The 20143-nt window shown below is 56.0% G+C and overlaps 1 protein-coding gene across 4 annotated transcripts in view; it reads right to left on the bottom strand.

The window, feature by feature from the left end:
* Positions 1-20143, bottom strand: part of ATP2B2 (ATPase plasma membrane Ca2+ transporting 2) — a 112299-nt gene that overhangs the window by 74153 nt on the left and 18003 nt on the right. For all 4 annotated transcript variants that reach the window (XM_039231385.1, XM_039231384.1, XM_039231381.1 and 1 more), the window contains exons 2-3: positions 6389-6586; positions 389-646 (exon numbers count right to left, since the gene is read on the bottom strand). In XM_039231385.1, the coding sequence (XP_039087316.1) occupies positions 389-646; positions 6389-6586 (456 nt within the window). The remainder of the gene's footprint in view (positions 1-388; positions 647-6388; positions 6587-20143) is intronic.

Here is a 20143-nt window from a genome sequence, read left to right as displayed (position 1 = left end):
ATTGGTAATGTCTGCTATCTAGGCTTTGAGCTGTGATTGATTAGTAATGTCTGCTATCTAGGCTTTGAGCTGTGATTGATTGGTAATGTCTGCTATCTAGGCTTTGAGCTGTGATTGATTAGTAATGTCTGCTACAGGTGGAGGTCTTGAGAGTGGTAGCACACAGGCCACATATCTCCCATTTCTGACTTCAGATGGATTCTGGAATCCTACCTCCTCCAGGAAGGAGCCTTCTACCTCCCAAAGGATCTCAGAAGACATCCTACCTTGGGATTCGCCTTCAGGAACCAACCCCTGCCCCGGGCCAGCCTCCCTGGGTCTGCCTGTCCTGTCCCACCTCTGCCCGGACTCTAGCTCTAGCACCTGGCTCTGGGGCCGGGGCGCTTACCATATTTGACCTGGGCGATGTCCCCAACCACAATCTCCGCCACAGGGATCTGGACCACCTGGCCGGCCCGAACCACGGTGAACTTCTGCTCCTGCTCGATGCGGCTCTGCAGGCCTCGGAACTGCTTCTCTTTGCTCCAGTCATTGAAGGCCGTGACCAGGACCACGCAGATGACAGAGAGGAGGATGGCCGCCCCCTCGATCCAGCCCGCCTCTGCCTCCCCTTCGTCCTCTGCCCCTCCCTGGGCCGTCGCACATCCTGCAGAGGGCAGAAGGAAGCGGGCAGGGCGGGGTCAGCCAGGCGGGAGGGGCCTCACGGGCCTGGGTTTAAATCCCAGCTCTGCCAAGTAAAAAACGCTGAGAATCAGGGGCGCCTGGGTGGCTTAGTCGGTTAAGCGTCCGACTTTCGCTTAGGTCATGATCTCACGGTTCGTGGGTTCGAGCCCCGCGTCGGGCTCTGTGCTGACTGCCAGCTCGGAGCCTGGAGCCTGTTTCAGAGTCTGTGACTCCCTCTCTCTCTGACCCTCCCCTGCTCACGCTGTCTCTCTCTCTGTCTCCTAGAAATAAATAAACATTAAAAAGCAAAACAAAGCGCTGAGAATCGGATGAACATGATCCAATTTATTCGGTGTGCCTGGGTGGGGAGCCCTTTGGCTTCCTGCCTCGGTTCTGGGGGTGGGATCTTGGACAAACGACTCCGTCTCTTTGAACCTGCATTTTCAGATCGGTAAACAGGGATGGAAACTCTATCCGGGGGACCTATCGTGAGGTCGCACGTCAGTGCGGTCAGGCCCCTGGTGGCTCCAGCACACAGGACGGGCCTGATTCACGAGAAAAGAGAAAAAGTGAGGACGCAACGGGACGAAGGCGATTGGTATTGATCAGGGTCTAGGGTGCAGCTTTGCTGATGCGCTTTCCTTCCATTCTTCCCGCAACCGTGAGGCAGATCTTCAGACAGCAGGCTGGGGGGCGGGGGTGGGGTGGGGGACAGGCAGGAACCACAGTGCCAGCCCAGCCGCCAACGAGATGGTTCTAATTCTTCCTCTGCCGCTGCGTGACCCTGGGTCGCTTCACTGTCCTCTCTGCGCTGCACTGTCCTCTGCAAGATGGCAGTACTGAGACCCCCTCCCAGCTTCCAGGAGAGGAAGGTGAGAGCCCAGCGCAGTTTTGCGGCTCTGGTGGGATGTGAGTCCCCACTATGCAGCAAGGACGCCCCCTCTAGGCTGTGGGCTGCTCATCTGTCCCTCAGTGGCCGTGTGTCCCACACACTCTTGCACTGTTGAGCCTCCCAGTCTGGTGCCCCGCACCGCCAGAGGCTGCCAGGCCCACCGTGTGGACAGGAAAAGGAAGGAGCAGACCTTCTGACACAAAAGCCTCAGGTCCCGCCCGTCGGGTACTCGGTCCTGGTCTTTCCAAGCCCCTCCGTGCACCCTGCCTCCTGTGTGGCCATAAGGACCCAGAGACGGAGAGTTGTTACCTCCATTTGCAGATGAGGAGACTAAGGCCCCGAGAGGTGAGGGGGCAGCCAAGGTGGGTGCGGCAGCCAGGACTAGCCCAGGCCCTTTTTCCCACCAGGAGGTGGTGCACAGATCTCTCCACGGAACGTGACCCCGAGTAGCAACTGACTATCGTTCCTGGGAAAACTCCGAGAGCTTCCCTCCCAAGGTGGCAGGGAAGCGAACTGGACCATTCACAAGTCACTCGTGCCGAGCATTCGCTTTAATTCTCAAGCTGACCAGGAGAAGTGGTTCAGAGAGGGCTGGCAACTCACCTGGGGTCACACAGCAGACCTGGGATTGGCATCCAGGCCCGGGCACCGGACCTGGCCTGCCTCCTGTCCCTGAGCCCAGTGGCCTCCTCTGCCGCGTGCTGGCTTCACGCTGCCAGAGACCCTTGGCTATAACTGTCTGGAGGTCCAGTTCAGCCCCAAGGAAGAGAGAACAGTTTTGAGAGATCCCAGCGGGAGCCTCCGGGAAGCCGGGGGTCAGAAGTAACAGGAGTAGAAGGCCAAGCGGTCCCAGGGACTGTCTTCCGGCTCCTGGAGGGGCGGAGGGCGTGGCTGGCTGGTGGGCCTCCGCTTGGGACCGCAGAGAGTCCTGTGGCCCCGCAGTAGGTATCGCTAGAAAATTCCACAGCTTTCACCAAGCCAGTCACACTTTGAGGTCTGGTAAACTGCCACATCACTGCACAACGTCCTCAAGGTCACTCCTTTTTCTTTAGGAATTTCAGACTTTTCCATTATTTTTAAACTGCTTAACTGGACCAGCCTTTAGTGCTAATGGTAATCATAATCATGCTAATGGTGACTGCCATTGGGTCCGCCTTGAGCTTGAATCCCAGTTGTGCTACTTCACTGCTGGGTGCCGATGACTGGGCTACTTAACCCCTGTGCCTCAGTTTTCTCATCTGCAAAATGGGGGCGGTGACAGGCACTCCCTCACAGGTGGCTGAGAGGACAGAGGGAAAGCCTTTATGTAAAGCACTCACTTCGCTGAGCACACAGTCGATGCAGAGTGAAAGCTGCTGTTTTCCGTCGTCTGGTGTGCAGACTGCATAAATACATTCAAGTTCACAGACTTGGACGGAGCCTGGGGCCCCAAGCTACGGAGGCGTCCAGCTGGAGTCCAGCTGTGATGACCGGGGGAGGCAAAGAGGGTGCCCCTCCACCATCACGAATGATACCGAAGTACCAGAGCCTGGGAAACACAGGTGAGCCTTGCGGAACAGAAACCCAATCCACGGAAATGTGCTCTTTTGGGCTTCAGGGGAGTGACCTGAGATACAGAGCCCCAGTGCTTTGCTTTACGGGACTTTTGTTGCTCTCTGTCTCTGCCACATGCTTTGTAAATGGGAAGACTGTTCCTTCCCTGTTGTGTGTTTCGTTGATGGCCACCACCCTCAGCCCCCCGCCCTGTGCCCCGGTTACAGCTTACAGCAGTTACTGCAGCCTTGAGGATACTCAGAGAGAGCCCAGGACCGTGGAAAGCCTTGGGGGCCTGGAATTGTAAAGACTGACTCTGAACCCCGGCTCTGCTGTGTGACCTTGGGTAAGTGACTTGGCCTCTCTGAGTCTCAGTGTGGGCAGGACCCCAGGCCTAGTAAGGGCCTGGCACCTGTTAGGTCCTCTCCTTTTCACGAGCTTCTCTCCCTGGACTGGCTCTGGAAGCCAAGGCTGTGGTAGCTGAGCAGCGTTCACACTCTGTACCCTTGACTCCCAACCCTGCTGCTGCCTTTGCTGCTTCAATACCAAGGAGCCCTTTGAGTCCTTGAGGGCACTCTGCCCGCTAAAGCCCCTTCGTTTTGACTTCCTTCTGAGACCTGTCGGATGGTCACACAGCGCCGCGGGCAGGCCAGCAAGCGGGGCTGTGGATTGCTGGGTTAGGCCTTCCGCTACCAGGAGCTGCTGGACCCTGGCAACAACTCCTGCCGCCCCAGGAGCAATCAGGGAGAAGAGATGAGGAAGCGGAAGGAAGGGGGGCACTGAGCAGGCCCTGCCGAGGTCTCCTCTGGGGCCCCTTGGGCTGGGTGAGGTTTGGCTTTTGTCTGTGTGACCTCAGGGAGCCTGCTTGGCCTCTCTGGGCCTCCTCTGCTTGTCCATCAGTAAAACGGGGAAGTGACTTCCTAGATGGTTACCAGGGCCCAGCATCAAATATGGGCCCTCGAAACAAGAAGAGACACAGACCTTTTCTGAGCACCTACTGTGTGCCTGTGACTCTGCTGGCACTCTGACATGGGGGAGCTGCCATGAACACGGGGTGGGAAGCACTGGTGGGCCAATCCCAGCTCTGCCATGGGCATGCTGTGTGGCCGCCCCCATGCATCTGGAGGACTGTGAGCCGAGGCAGCCAGCAGGGAGGTGCTGTGGGTGCTTCAAGGCTGTACAGCCTGTAAATCCACCAGCAGCATCCTTCTGGGCATGACTGGCGAAGCCGGCAACGTGGAAGGTCCAGAACTCAGAGCTCAGGCTGGAGCCCGGGCGCTGGGGAGTGCAGAGAGCCGCAGAGCACAGGCGCTTCACTCTAGGGGCCCGGAGTATATGCAGCAGCTGCCCTCACCCACCCAGGCCTGGCCTGAGCTAGTGTCTCAGCTATAGGTAGGGAGGGGCAGCGGAAAGAACCAGAAGACTTAGATTGAAATCTGGGCCTTCCTGCCTAACAAGCTGTGTGGCCTTGGGTAGATTCTTCCCCTCTCTGGGCCTTGGTTACCACGTCCCTAGAATGGAAGAGATTGTGTGTGGGGAGGCTCCCCCTGGCATGCACCAGGAGCTCATCCGTGCTCTCACGGCAGCCCCTCTACCATCTGCCCTCTGACTTCGAAGCTCACACTAAACTGGGTCACAGGAGGCCATTTACCCGGGGGCCACTGACTCAGTCCCGTCCCTTCCTGAGGAAATGCAGCCGAGGGACGGGAGCGTGGGCTCGGAAGCCAGAACGGCTGGGTCTGAGTCATGCTTCTGCTGCTTCCTACAGTCATTTACTACCTCAGGCCCTCGGCTCCTGATGACAACAGCATCTACCCGCAGGGTTGTTGTGAAGATCAAATGAACTTCTACCGTCAAAGCTCCCAACTAGCGCTGGCTACAAAAATGGTAAGAAGAAGGATCATTATTATTATGCTTGTGTGTTGCGCCTTTAGCTGAGTTCAAGGCTTATTCGAGTAGCCATGAACAGCCTTCGACATTTTCTGTGGAACTCCAGCAAAGATGGTTGTCCAATATGCACCTCTTATAAGGCCCGAGGTGAAAGTTCATCCCAGAATTCACTGTCAGCGGGCATACCACCATCCAAGGGAACTATTTTCCTGTCTTGTTGATAGTTTGGGCTATGCAAGCCATCTGAATTCCCTTTCTGCCTTGGCTGCCAGGAAGCTCAAAGTCAAATTTAAATATCAGTCATGGTAGGAAATATAGTTGGTTTACTTGCTTCCATCCCTTTCCTGTCTTTCTATTCAACTTCATCTTGTGGGATGTGTCCTTCAACCCTCTCTAGAAAGAGCAACACGGGATAAAAAGCAACTTAGTAATATCATGCATACAATGGAGGTCATTGACCTAATAGACTCGGTCATCTCGTTTCTTGGGCAACTGTGGCTTGGGATTGGGTGAGGGAACACACGGTCAAGGAATTTCAGAGACCACCTACTCATCTGGGAGAATGAGGCCCTATGTGCGTGTTTATCCGTCTGTCCGTCCATCCGTCCGTCCATCCATCCATCCATCCATCCATCTTTCTATCTTTAATGTGACATAGGTTTGAAAGACTTTGTCCTCATAAAGGAAAGCACGAGCCTCATAAAGTTGATAAAGCACGAGCCCTAAGCAGGTGCTTGTTTTCTGGAATGAAAAGATGAGGGAAGGCTGAGGTTCTCCATTAGGAGTCCTAAGTTCTGACTTTGACCAGAGTGGGTCTGCTCCAGAACCTTCCCTGGATGAGCGGGTAGTGCTTCCTCCGTCCATTGAGCAGCGTCCCCATTCAGAGCTCAGGGACAGATTTTGGGAGGCCCTCTCAGGACTGGGAGTCCTCACGTGGCAACACATGTTTGGCGTCAGCCCCACAAGCGTGTGCATGATGCTGAACCACGTCCGGGAACGTGGAAGAGGAGGAGCCGCATGGACACGGAGGCTCACGCAAGGCAGGAAGGGTGAGATCTAAGAAGGAAACCCATGGTGGCAGCCGGTCCAGCACCCGCTCGGTGACCTCGAGTGAGTTCATGCACATTTCTGTTCCTTGTCTCCCTCATCTTTAAAATGGACATGATCATGGCCCGTACCTCATGGGGATTTAGGAGGATGGCATCTCAGCTCAGAGCTCGGCACACTGTAAGTGCTCAATAAATGCTCACTGTAGCTCCTTCCCCCGTCGGCGCAATCCTTGCATCTCGCACAAGGGAAACCGGAGACCGGGGGCTGTGAGCGGGGCCCTGTCCCCTGGGCCTCGGTTTCCTCCCCTGCACGGAGCTGTGGCTGGGCACGCGGGGCGCAGGGTGGGCGCTGGGGTCTTACCTTCATTGTTCTCTCCAGGCGGGTGGTAAAAGGACAGCCCCAGGGAGATGATGGCCGCGATTTCCAGGATGATCAGCGTCACATCTTGCAGTGCCTCCCACACCAGCTGCAGGAAGGTTTTTGGCTTCTTTGGAGGTATGAAGTTTTGCCCAAAAATCTGCTTTCTCTTTTCCAGATCCGGAGCGGTGCCCGGCAAACCTGCGGACAGAGTGCAGGAAGGTTGGCCGGGGGAGAGACACTCAGCTTCCCGGGAATTGTCCCGAATGGGGCTGGCCCCGTGAGGAAGCACAGAGACAGAGGGGCGGGCGGCGGGGGGGGGGGGGGGACAAAGCAGGAAACTCGCAGCACCGGCTGGGCGCCCGACACTCGCTTCAGGCCCAGACTGGGCTCCTGCGAGATGCCAGAGACGCCACGTATCGGGGTGAAGAGTGGCCCCCCCAAAATGATATGTCCACATCCTAACCCGTGGAAACTCTGAAGACGACCTTACTTGGAAAGAAGGAAAATGGTCTCTGCTGATATAGTCAAGGCTCCTGAGAGGCAATCAAGATGGGCCTAAACCCAGTGACAAGTGTCCCTATACGAGACAGAGGGAGAAGGCACAGGCCCAGAGGACACAGGCTGTGTGAAGACAGATTCAAGGATGGCAGGACGCAGCCACCAGCTAAGGAACGCCGGAGCCACGAAGAAGCCCGAAGAAGCAAGGAGGGGAATGTCCCCCAGCCCTCGGGAGGTCGGGGGGCCCTGCCGACACCTCATCTCCAGACTTCTGGCCTCCAGAACTGGGAGACAATAAACTGCTCTTGCCCAAAGCCGCCCAGTCCGTGGTCGTTCGTTCTGGCGGCCACAGGAAGCGCGCACACACCCCCAGGCCACCTCACGCCACGCCGCGTTCCTGCCTTGCGTTTCCTCCTGCCCGCCTCGCCGAGCACAGCCGTGGAAACCCCCGCCTGGGTTTGAACCCCAGCCTGTGCCTCCAGCTCTGAGCCTCGCGTCCTCCTCTGTGATGGGGATGGCGACTGGACGTAGCCCGTGAGTGGCTGTGAGCCTCTCATGACACAATTCATGAGGGCAGTGTTTGTTGAGCACCTACTATGTGCCCAGGACTGGTCCAGACACCCAGACGGAGCGGTGAGGGAGGCAGACAGAGCGCCCTTCCGGAGGAGCTGACTTCCCAGTGGACACACGTGGCCTCTGCTCAAGTGGTGCCTGGAGGGTGGCAGACGCTCAGTCGAGGCTACTGGTCACGGGCTGACTCATGGGCCGGGGGGAGAAGTGCCGTCCTCATCCAGGGCCGGGACACAGCGGCCCGCATCCAACCCACTGCTTCTTCGCTTCCAGACAATTCTCCCTGCCTCCTCAAGCCCCCCCTTACTCCCTGCTCTGCGATCTTTGGAGGCCCCCACAACCTCCAGAATCCCGGCTCTCCGGCCCCTTGATTGGACCCCCGAAGCTATGTCTGCAGCCACGGTTTCACTACTCGGCCCCCTCCCAGCCAAATCAGGCCGGGCCTCTGCCGGCGTGGCTGGTGTGTACCGCCTGCCGCGAGTGTGGGCAGGTGTGCCTTCCACGTCCCTCCTCCCCGCTCCGCGTGCGGGTCTGCAAGTCCCCTCCAAACTCATTCGCCCCAAGGTGTGGACAGGAATTGTCCAGTCCTACCCAGAGTCCGCATTGGAAATCATTCCCCTTGGGCCTCGTTCCTTTAAATAAAAACTCCAGTTCCTTTAGACTCCCTGGGAGAGGGAAGCCATCACCGGTTCTGGACACCAAGGTGTGAATGAGTTTCAGGCTTTTTCCTGGAAGTGGGTTTTGATAAAGGGAAGAGAGGAGAACGGGGCATAGTGGCGGGCGTCTGAGGAAACGGTCAACACCGGCCCGTTACGGGGGTTTGCTGGGCTCTGACCAGCCAGCTCCTTTCTCTGAGCCTCAGTCTTGATGATGGCGCTTCAGTAGGATGGGCGTGTCCTGAGGATCCCAGGGGCTCCAAGGTCTGCAGGTCCTCAAGGGGTCCTGCTGGGGTCTATTCGCATCTGGGGGGCTCTTCAGAGGTTTGGTATAAAGAAGGGCTCACCACGAAGGAGCTTAGCAAAGCTGGGGCCAGCCTATCTCCGAGGCCCGTCCTGCCTGATTCAGAGAGAGGGGAGTCTTTGAAGCTTCTGAGGGGCTGTGATTCAAACGCTCTGGAGCGTGACCAGTTGAAAATGGGGGTATCCTCCAGTCCTGCGAGTCTGGTCCCGGCTCAGGGGTGCTGTCCTCGGGGATTCACAGGCCTGGCTTTGAGATCTTGGGTCCCGGGACACAGCACAGGGCGGGGTGGGGGGGGTGCAAATCTGCACAGCCACGGAGCTGAGCAGCTTTCGTGAAGTAGGTGGGTGGGAGGCAACAGGGGGTAGTGGGGACTGGGGCAGCTCGAAGAATCTCGGCCCTTCTAAAGCGGGCAATTACGTCTTAGCTCTTGTGGGAGAATGGGGACCCATGTGGCGGGTCTGTCAGTCTTCCAAGAGAAGCTCGACACCTGGAATTTGACGTAAAATCTCCCCATTAAAAGTAGCCCAGGGCCAAATACAACAATCTGTGAGCCAGACTCAGCCCTGGCGTTGCTGGTGTGAGACCCTCAACGCTGTGGATTGGCGGGGGGGGGGGGGGGGGGGGGGGGGGGGGGGGGGGGGCAGAGTAGAACAGCCTGTCTCTTCCTCATCTTTCCTGGCCCTCCCTGGCACTATACCCTGCCCCGCGCTGCTCCCTGTGGGGTCTGAGATCCCCTCTGTGTTTCAGAAATAACAGCTCATAGAATGAAAATACTTGTGGGTTTTGTAGGCCAGAAATCCCTAGACAGTTCCCACAAGAAGCACCCCAGTATATAAACCCAGGATGGGAACCTCGGGTGCTGAGGTGCTCACAGGGGTGACTGAGATGACAGATGGTGGCCATGACGTCACGCTCACCCTCCTCCTCTTAGGGGAAGAAGGTGGGCTGAGCTGGAGATGGGGACACCAAGCCCCAAGAACTCAGGTGCATTTGAATTCACATGTTATGGGTTCAAATCCCAGCTCTGAGTGACTTTGGGCAAGAGGCTTCACCGCTCAGTGCCTCAGTTTCCCCATCTATAAAATGCGCGTATCCCAGCAGGGCCTACTTCACGGGGGTGGGTGAGGCTTTGGCAGGTTGTCTCGTGTAAGGGGCACAGCGCCGTGCCTGGCACCGGGTGCCCGTATTGTCTTCGTATCGCCCAGTCTCAGGCGGTGTGCATGATAACCACGACCTCCCGGAGGAGGAAGACTTTGGACAGGTGGGGTTTCAGTAAGATGGGGGGGGGGGGGGGTCAATGTGAGGATAGGAACAGCAGAAGGGCTACGTGAGTGCCGACAAGCCACTTAGCCTCCCTGGGCCTCAGTTTCCCCACGTGGCACATGAAGGATTGGCCGGCCTGAGGACAGGGGCTGGTAGCTCTGATACCTTGCATCCAAAGACGGTGGTTTTGAGGACATACAGGTGGGGCGTCCCACTGTCCCATCCACCTATCGTGTTTCCCAGGAGTGGAGTCTCAGAGTTTCCCTGCCTTCTGGCTGAAAACGCACATGCCTACTTTGGGGAGCAGAAACAACAGAAGGTGATGTGACAGAGGAATGGCGTCGGAGAGTCCCCTTAGACTGAGGAGCATCTCCCCATTTAGCATATTAAAAATGAACATCCTGTGTCAAATATTGCCTTGAAAATTCAGAGACACAGTGTCTGGGAAGTGATGTCAGCAGCCGTGTGGGGTTGTGGGTTTCCAAGGTGAATTTCTTTTTTGCACAAGAGGCAGAGGACAGAGCACTGAGTGAGGAGTCAGGCTTGTGGACGAACTTGGGCCAGTCATCTCCTCTCTAAGGGACTCAGTTTCCTCATCAATCAAATGGGAGCACAGGGACTCCTAGACTGTGGTGAGCCACGCACAGAAGAACGTGTGCAAAAGCCCTCTCTGTAAATTGTACGGTAGAGTGATTGTGCCCTCACTGGAAAAAGCCTCGGGCACTTGTGCAAATTCTTCTACTGGAATCGGAATGTGTGTGTTCTATTAGCCACGTAATAGGAGAAAGCCAAGTGCAGAGCACAGGAAACTTGGGTTGTACAGGAATTATTCGCTGCAATGGCTGTTCGCGATCATTGGATATTGGAAGGATCTTTGTCCCAAGCTTCATTTCTATCCCGCTGTCCTGGACACAACTGGATCTGTTCCCAGCCTCTAAGCCCTCGCCCCCGCCAATCGTCATTCCTCTGCGTGCAATGCCTTTCTCTCTCCTTAGCCCTTTCAGATCCAGCCCTGAGTGTTGCAAATGGCGGCCGCAGGCCATCAGAGAGGTCCTGTTTGGCCAGTTGCACACTTGCACACTGTTAAAAAAAAAAAATGATAGGGGCGCCTGGGTGGCTCAGTCGATTGGATTTCGACTCAGGTCACGATCTCATGATTTGTGGGATCGAGCCCCGCATCTGGCTCCAGGCTGACAGCGTGGAGCCCGCTTTGGGTTTTCTCTCTTCCTCTCTCTCTGCCCCTCCCCTGCTTGCACACGTGCCTGCTCCCCCTCTCAAAAATAAATAAAATAAATGATAATTTGTTGCAAACATTAAAGCCTCAGGGAATTCCACATAAAAGCCGGGTGTGTGGCTCTGCTGGGCTGTGTGCATGGGTCTCAGAGAGCCGGAGCTTGTGACTGAGAGCTCTCTGACCCAAACATCTTGGCTGTGGGACATGCTTCCTGTTAAGGCAAGCTCAGGGGGGCCGTGAGCACCGGCTTACGTTCTTCCAGGAGCAGAGGGAGGCTTTGCACTGTCTGGACCTAGCGCGCAGAGCTGGGGACCAGGGAGAGCGAGCGCAGGGAGTGGTCCTTGTTTCCTTAGAGGGAAGGACTTTGCTGCGGGTGGGCTGACCCAGAGGGATGTCTAGGGAGGAAGGAAGGGGAAACACACCCAGAGGCCGGGCGGCCCGTCCTGGTGTCCTGTCACTAGATGCGAGGCCCCCAGGGGCTCAGGAGCATTAGATCTAAAGAGGCCTGAGTTCCCCCCACCCCTATTCAGCCCCTCCAAAGGTAGAGAAAGTAGTTAGAATCCTATTAGATGGTGTGTATCTGATCTTCCACTTGCTTATGTAATCAAATATTTATTAAGCACCTACTATAAACCAAACATTGCTTTACATGTTGGGGACTCTGCAGTGGGGAAGAAACCCAGGAAGGCTTTCCTGGAGGAAGTGCGATTGGGTGAGCTCAGAAGGAGGAGTGGGGGTTAATCAGGTGAAAGGGTTTGGGTGGGGGAAGAGGGGTGGGCGAAGGCAGAAGGGCCTGGTAAAGGCCAATGGGGAGGAAGCATCCCCAGTTTGCCCCTCAGGAGAGGGGGCAGATGGTCTCCAAGCAAGAGGACACATCATTTTGGTGCCACACAGGGTCTTCATTATGCAGGTCTTGGGGTGAGGGGCGGGGTTAGCTAACGGAGACCTTGGATGGTGGAACTCACCTTGTTGCCCTCTTCGCCTTGCCTGCCTGGTAGCTCGGCAGGGAATTTATGGTTCAATTCTGAGAGCTGCAAGGAGGACTGAGGGGCACCTGTTGTGCCTGCAAATCATCATCTTATTTCTCCTTTCTTCCCTCTGTCCGAATTTCCTCACCAAAGTCATTTAAAATCTTTCTGTATGAGGCAAACGTTTAGAAGCTGCTTTGGAGGTAGGGCACGCCTACTTAAGTGGGGGGAGGGAAGGGAGTGTTGATGCAGGTAAGGGTGGAGGGATTCCGGGGCCAGAATGAAGGGGGAAGATGAAGGAAGGTGGGGGCGTAAAATATGGTAAGTGGACCTGGCACTTGGGGGCCACCACACCGTTACCAACTACCACACCACTACTAACCACCACCACCACTACTAGCTACCATACCACTAACTACCACACTACCAGCACTACTGTTACTCTTGGCCTGGGATGTGCCTTCTGGCTATTTCTGTCAGCGTTGCTGCCGTCTGAGATGATGTCTGAACCTATCCCTGCAGCCATGTCACACCCCTACCTAGGTCCCAAGCCTTGGTTTGGATGCCTCTTCACTTGCTGTGTGACCTGAGTAGATTACTTACCCTCTCTGGGGGACCCTCAGGTTGTTTCACTTGAGGATCAAACAGAACCAAGGCTCTGGCAATGCTTTGTGAACTGTCAAGATTTTCTATTGGGATCACCCATTATACAGGTGTGTACACTGAGGCACAGAGCCCTTCTATTGGGACGGCAACTGAGTCAGGCCCCTGGCCACAGAGCCCAGGGGTCACACTTGCTCTCCTCCAGCCTGATCTAGGTAGGGGTGGGCTGTGTCCCTCCGAGCTGATGCCTCACAGTGATCTTACCTGATTAAGCTCACAGAAGGCATTGGCTCGCGCAGGCCTGCCCCACCAGCTCCGGGGTGCTTGGGAAATTTCAGAGGACACACATTGTGGGTGCTTCCCCGAGAAGGCCAATGGCGGCTTCGTGGCTCTTACGTGCATTTAAAAAGAGGAAAGAGGGTTCGAACCGGGGGATGTACCCAGAAGGCAGGCGTGTGACTTGGCACGTGAGAGAGGCTGGCTATGCAGGCGTGCACGCACTCGAGGCTGTCGCTGTGTGTCCGTGTGCACGTGAGTGGCCCGGAGCTTCACAGAGGAGGGGAGTCCACGTGCTCGCACCCTGTCAGAGCCCAGGGACAGCGGGCCACTTACAAAGGCGTCACGGCTGACAGGTTTGGGAATTCACAGCGTTCCAGACAAAAGGGTGAAAGGGGAGGAGAGACCTGAGTTTGACCTTGCCCAAGGCTCCTTCTGAGCTCCGCAACCTTGGGCAGGTGACCTCCCCTCTCTGGGCCTGAGTTTCGTGGTATGTAATTTGGGAATGAGGATAGCACCCGGCTCACAGAGTCAGTGTGGGGAGGGGACACACCGGGTGTGCTTAGTCGGACAGGTGCCTGGCTGGGGGGTGGCGGGGGGAGAGAGAGGCTGGTAAAGCAGTAGCCGGTACTGCCGTTGCTGCCGTTATCTGAGCCGCCCCCAAGCCACTGGCTCCTGACCTGGTTAACCTGGTACACTGGCGTCGCTAAGGGGCTCCAAGAAATATTAATGTCTGGGCCCCCAACCTAGAGACTCCTATGGAAATGCGCTGGGGTGAGGCCGGGCCTCAGACGTGCCGCTGAAGGTGCCCAGACGCCCAGCTTGAGCATCACCTGGGAGCATGTTGGAAATGCAAACGGAGGCCCCCCCAAGACCTCCTGACTGGGCCGCTCTGGGAGTGGGGCCCAGGCATGTGTGTGGTGACAGCCTTCCTCTGGTGATTTAAATTCACCAGCTGCCTTTCCCCACGTGTCAGGCCAAGTCTCTACCCTCTGTGCCACTGTAGGAATCCTTACCCCTGTGACACCTCTGCGCACGGCCCCAGAATCTCCACCTGGGCAGGGCAGGGGTCTGGGGGGTGTGGGCGTGCATGAGGGGGGTGCTGGTCGGGAGGTGGGTGGCCAGGGGCTCATCCCGAAGCTGTGAACATATCAATGACCAAGCATGAGGGGCCCCGTGGAGCTGGGGCCCTGAAGACGGATGCCAGATAAAACACAGGAACCGGCAAATTTGAATTTCAGATAAACAGCAAATAACTTTTTTTTTAGGATAAGTTATATCTCATATAATATTTGGGACATACTACTAATAAAAGCACTAATTATTTTTTGATTAATCTGAGACTCAACTTGAACTGGATGTCCTGTATTTTTCTTTGCTAAGTCTGGCTCCCTACCCGGTCCCCTCCCCTGGGTTCCCTGCTATCGGAACAGGACAAATCCCGTGGCCACCAGTCCTGCGCTCCTATCTGAGGGGGAGGGAAGGAAGACCCAGAGCCGGGAAAGCGACCGGCCCAGACACAGGGTGATTGGGCTGCGGCGCGGTGGCCGGGCTCCTGATTCCCGGGGCAGGCCCTTTTCACCACGGGAGGGGACGCTCCCCTTGCTCGAATGGACAGTGAGCTTTATTGCACACCCCAATACGATGGCCATTTCATCTCCTCTCTCTGTGTCAATCCCATTGAAGGGATGTGGCTCAGACCGTCCCGAGGTGACCTCTGAGAAGCTTTTATCTCATTCCGTTGGAACAAATGGAGGCCAGAAAAGCCATTTTTCTCTTCTGTGACAGAGTCCTGGTGGCTAAACATAGACACGGGAGAGCTCATCATGAGAGGCGCTTCTCTATCTCCCCAGGAGAGGGCGCTCTGCATGGCTGCTGCCTGCAGCCTCCCAGGTCAGGAGGTACCAAGGTGCAGAGAGCCAGTCTTGATCACTTATCGAGACCGTGAACAAATAGTATCCACTCTCTGAGCCTCAGTTTCCTCATCTGCAAATTGGGGCCGAGGGACAACCTAGCTCTGTCGGCTGGGGTTAAGGTGAGAGGAGGAGCGATGTGGGAAGTGCCTGGCACACAGCCGATGCCCAGAACCCGACCAGGATAGCCCTTCCTTGCCTCTGAACTCAAATGCCACCCCCACATGATGTCGCCAGGGAGGCAGAGTATACATGCCTTCTCACTGTTCCGTGATCTTGAGTGACCCCTTCGGTGAGGCAGGGGGCTCCCCGCACCCCCTTCCCTCCACTATGGGACTGCAGACAGCGGGGGCCGGAATGTGCATGCATGTGCTGTTAGGTGATCATCCTTCGATACGTATGCCTTGCATTTAATTCTCCTGGCCATCCTATGGGCTCTACCCATTTGATGGATGGACAAACCAAGGCTCAGAGATGTAAAGTAACTTGCCCGGCGTCACAGAGCTAAAGCTGGGATTTGAATCTGGATCTCCGGCTCCATAGCTGTACCCTTTCCACACTGTGCCAGGCTCCTGCCTGCTTCAGGACCTGCGACTGAAATCAAAGCCAAGAACTCTACCATTCGTCTGTGGCTCTTGAGACAGCCTTTCCTATAAAGAGAGATTTGGCAGTGGGCAAGGGGTAGCTTCCAGGATGCCAAACACCTGAAGGAAGATGGGAGAACTTAGTCACCAGGCTGGGTGTTGCTAAATATTTGTGTTGCCACTGAGGTCTGGATTCTTCCATTGACGTAAATAAAAGTCTCATATTTTGAAAAGAAAAAAAAATCCACAAGCACCTCAAAAGCCGCAACATTTACAGAAAAAATGCCTTTCTGTCTTCGGAAAGCGAGTGGGCTGAATGCACTGTGGTACGTCCAGTCCATAAAGTACTATGTGCGACAGTTGAAAGAAATGAAGTGCATTTCTAGGTACCCTCGTAGAAAGCTCTCCAAGACAAACTGGTGAGTGAAAAAAAGCAACTTACAGAGCCGCATGCAGTGTGATTCCATATACGTGAAACAGAACACTCAACAGAACAATAGCTTCTTTTTTCTGTGGGTACGTATATAGGTAAATGTGTAGCAAAAGGCCTCTAAGGGTCTGCTCCAAACTCATGAAGGCAGAACTTCTGGAAGGGAGGAGAAGGTACTAGGACTCAGTGTACAATCATAGTGGCCAAGGGGACCCTACTTTTGATGGAAACATTTTTTTAATTAAAAAATTTTTTTAATGTTTTTATTTATTTCTGAGAGAGAGAGAGAGACAGCATGAGCAGGAGAGGGTCAGAGAGAGAGGGAGTCACAGACTGAAACAGGCTCCAGGCTCTGAGCTGGCTGTCAGCACAGAGCCCGACGCGGGGCTCGAACCCACGAACCACAAGATCATGACCTGAGCCAAAGTCGGACGCTCAACCAACTGAGACCCCCAGGCACCCCTGATGGAAACATTTTTAAGTAGGAGAAGATTCTCATGTTTTATTTGAATACTTTAAAATTTAAAGGGGAAGTGAATATGTACTACAAGAAAATATAGGTTTGTCTCCATCTAACCTTTGGATGGAGTGGGCTTGGGGACAAATACTCGGAGATGAAAACCTCGGCCTCATGACTTGCTACCTGTGTGCTGCTGAGTGAGTCGTTCCACCTCCTCCGTGGCCGGGGGATGTGGGGCCCGGCCTGAGCCTGGTTGTGCAGATGAAAACGGGGGAGCAGGTGTGACATGCCAGACACATAGTAGGTGCTCTGTGTACAATGGCCATCGTCGCTTCTTCCCTCTGAGTCCTGTCCTCATCTCCCATCAGGGTCTCCTCCGGCCCCCGGCCCGGCTGTCTCAGATCTGCCCACCCTCCAGTGCACACGCGCTGGTCCAGGCCACCATCACCGCGCGCCTGGGGGCCCTGGCAGCCACCTCGCTGGTCTCCCTGTTCCTGCTCTCAGCATTCCCCACCCAGCAGCCAGAGGGATATTTCAAAATTATAAACATATGGTGTTGATGTCAGGCCCTTGCTTAAAATGGCCCAATGGCTTCCACTGCACACAGAAAAAAATCCATGCTTCCAAGATCTGGAAGGCCCTGCAGAGTGTGGCCTTCACTTTCTTCTGCAGACTCACTGTCCCCTCTGACCCACTCTGCTCCAGTGACTCTAGTCTCTTTTCTGTGGTGTCAACGCAAATGCTTTACTGCCTCAGGGCCTTTGCACCTGCCATTCCCTTTCCTGGAACCCTCTTTCCCCCTTTGTACCTAACTCAGCACTTCCTTAACTGAACCTGTCCCTCTTCCTGCCCCCAGGGAGAATGTTCTCACAGCTCTCTGAAAAATCCCTTTCATTTTTATCATGCTTTTAATAACCAGTATGGATATTAGTTTTTCTTAATGTTTGACTCCCTGCTGACTCTAAGCTCCACGCAGGCAGTGAGTGCCTCTGTCTTGGTCTGATCACAGGAGGTATAGATATTTGATTTGGGAAATATGGGGCCTCTCCTAGACACTCGCGTGGGGAGAAAGGAGGTGAGGAGGGGGCAGTGTGTAACTCCAGGCAATGCCTGCTCTGAGACACTTTCAGGCTGAGCTCTGAGGGGCAGGGGAGATAGCCGGCGCCTCCTCAAGTCACCCCCACTATGGCCAAGGCCACACTGCAGTGACCTCCGTGGGCTCCGCCACCCTTGTTGCTGACGGGAGGGACGGAGAAGCCCCCAGCCGGCCCCCGCAGACGGACTTGCCCGGGGAGCACATCCAGGCCAGCTCACACCGGGGAACCCCTCACACTTCCCACGCAGCGGCCTGAAGCGGCCGCTGGGGAAAACGTCAGCGAGATCCAGGATCAGACACCTGCCAGGCAGGTAGAGGCCTTCATTTCTGTGACAGCAGCTTCTCTCTGTCGCTGAAAAAAGGCAGCTTCTTTGAGGATGGGGACTCAGCTCCTAGAAATAGATGTTCCCTCAGGATGAAAGAATTTGGGGGTGGGGGGATGGAGACGGAGAAGTGAGGAGAAAGACGGTGGCGTGACAGTCATGAAGCAAATCAGAAAACCCACTAGGACCCCAGACAGCGGAGGCTACCTCCCAGCGAAAGCTGGAACCCGCCCCTAGCGGATCTTATACCGGCTTCCTCTCTTCCCTCCCCCTCTTCCTCCTGGGACCACCCCCAAACACACCACCTGCACCCCAGCCTCAGCTCGCGCTCTGTTTTGGGGGGAGCCCCGAAGAAGGAGACTTGTGCAAGCGAGCGTCTGAGATGGCGCTGGGGCGCGGCCTCCCGCGTGTCGACCTTCCTCCAATCACTGGCCGTGACCTCGCTGGGCCCGGGGGGCCTGGACTGGCTCTGTACGCGCCCGGCCGCTCACGAGTCCCAGGTCCTCCTGCACGCTTCTCCCGTGACCCCTCACTCATTCCTGAAGCTACGATCATCTTTTTAGGAGGGGCTTTTTAAGGCCGCCGGGTCAGCACTGCGGCCGCGCCCCTGGCGGAGGGCGCTGTCCAGGGATGAACGTGCCCTGCGTGTGTGTAGTGCACCCAGAGGGGGTCCCGCCCGGGGCGCGGGGTGCTCTGCCGACCGGGTCACTACTCATCTCCTCGCTCTGCCTTGGGCTGCTGTTCTCTCTCTGCCTGGCTGTTTACCTGCCCGGCCGACTGGCTGGCTCTCATCCTTCAGGGTGGGTCTCAGCACCTTTGTCGGGAAGCCACCCCTAGCGTCTTTGTAGTAGCTTGCGATTTCATGGGGAAACAAAATGTTCCTGATGAACACTCAGGTCATATTCCAGTGAGTTCTGTTCAGCCTGAGGCTGAGCGACATGACCGCAGGGAGGAGGGCAGAGCACCGAGGCACGTGGGGGGCAGGGCCCTGTGCTCTGGGGCCGGAGGTCAGGCCATGCGGCGGGTAGACAACACGGAGGCCCTCACCCAGGTCTGGGTTCAAACAGTGGCCTTGACACCTCCTGGCCAGGTGAGCCACTTCTCCTCTCCTCACCGGCCGAGACAGGATTTGGCCCCTGCCTGCAGGGCCTCGGTGGGAATAAGAGAGAATCAGGCCACTCCCTGTTCTCAGCCCCCAGGGGCTGCCTCACTGGAGAAGGAACCCCACGCACCTCCCACGCTCCACATGCAACCTCTGCTTCCTCCCCTGGCTTCACCTCTTGCCAAATGCCCCCTCGGGTCCCGTCTCGCAGCCCTTGCCCATGCCCCGCCCCCCCCCCAACGTGCAGACTCCCCCCCCCCCGCGTCTTCCAGGTGTTCTCTGCCTCCCGTTCCCCGGGTCACAGGACCCACGCTGTTATTCCCAACTTCGGCCCCTTGCTTATTTCCTGCAGGGCATTTGTTACAAGGGACAATCTCAGTGATTTCGTTATTCACTTGGCTTTCTGCTTGTCACCCTGGAACGCAAGCCCCACAAAGGCAGCGGCATTGATTATCTTGTCCACGCTGTGTCTGTCTCCAAGGCCTAGAACGACATCTAGCACAGAGTAAGTGCTCAGGAAGCCTCTGCTGAATCAATGCATAACCAGACGGAGGGCTTTGCCAGTGCCCGGTGCTGAGCGGGCGTCCGTGAACCTTTGCAACCTTTAGGCTTTTCTTCTCCGCAAAGGTGAGTGAGCTGACACCCTTAAACCCGGCTGCTTGGCCTCACATCTGCTGGAGGAAATTCCTTCCTGGGGATGTACAGTAAACCGAAAAGCATGCTAGCAGAAAATCATCGTGCCTAGCACTTTTCAGGGATAAACTTGGGGCAGAGCTAGCACCGGGCATCCCAGGAGGCTCTGAAGTTTCAGTGCACAAAATAGGGAGAGAGAAGAAACATCTTTGATCTGGGGGCATCTGGGACACACCAAAAGAGCATGGGTTACAGCCAGGTAGGCCTGGGTTCAGATGTCACGCTTCGACTTGCTGCTGAGTGACCTTGAGCATGCTGTGCCTCAGTTTCCTCATTGGTAAAATGGTGGTACTACTGAAATGAGATGTGGTATTTGAAGGGCAAGTCCTCCTGGCCACACCTCATGCTCAGGATTAAACCCCAAGGATGGGACCCACCCTGCTGTCCACAGGGTCTCCCTTAGCCCTCCATGAGGCGGCTGCACTTTCTCTGTAACAGCACGGCTGACTCCCAGAGATGGTAATTGTTGGGACGATTTAGGAAAGCCTTTGGGGGTGACAGCAAAGCTGGCAGTTCCAGATCAAACAGTCAGCCGTCATCATCAGAACATCAGAGCGACGGTTTTCGCAGCCCAGCCTCACATTAACTGCAGCAGGCACGGAAATGAGGATTCCAAACCCTGGTGCTCACTTGCTCAACACTGTCTCCTCGTCTGGGTAATTAGATCTCCCAGGACTTCAAGAGGAAGCTGGTGGCTTCGTGCCAGCTCCTGCGTCCTTGAGGCTGGCGAGGGGGCGGCAGGAGGTGCTGCTCTGCTAGTCAGATCACAGCCCCTCCCCGGC

The sequence above is a fragment of the Hyaena hyaena genome, unplaced genomic scaffold (assembly GCF_003009895.1).
Source record: "Hyaena hyaena isolate Hyena2069 unplaced genomic scaffold, ASM300989v1 scaffold_56, whole genome shotgun sequence".
Classification (NCBI taxonomy): domain Eukaryota; kingdom Metazoa; phylum Chordata; class Mammalia; order Carnivora; family Hyaenidae; genus Hyaena; species Hyaena hyaena.
This window is presented reverse-complemented; position numbering and strand designations above follow the sequence as displayed.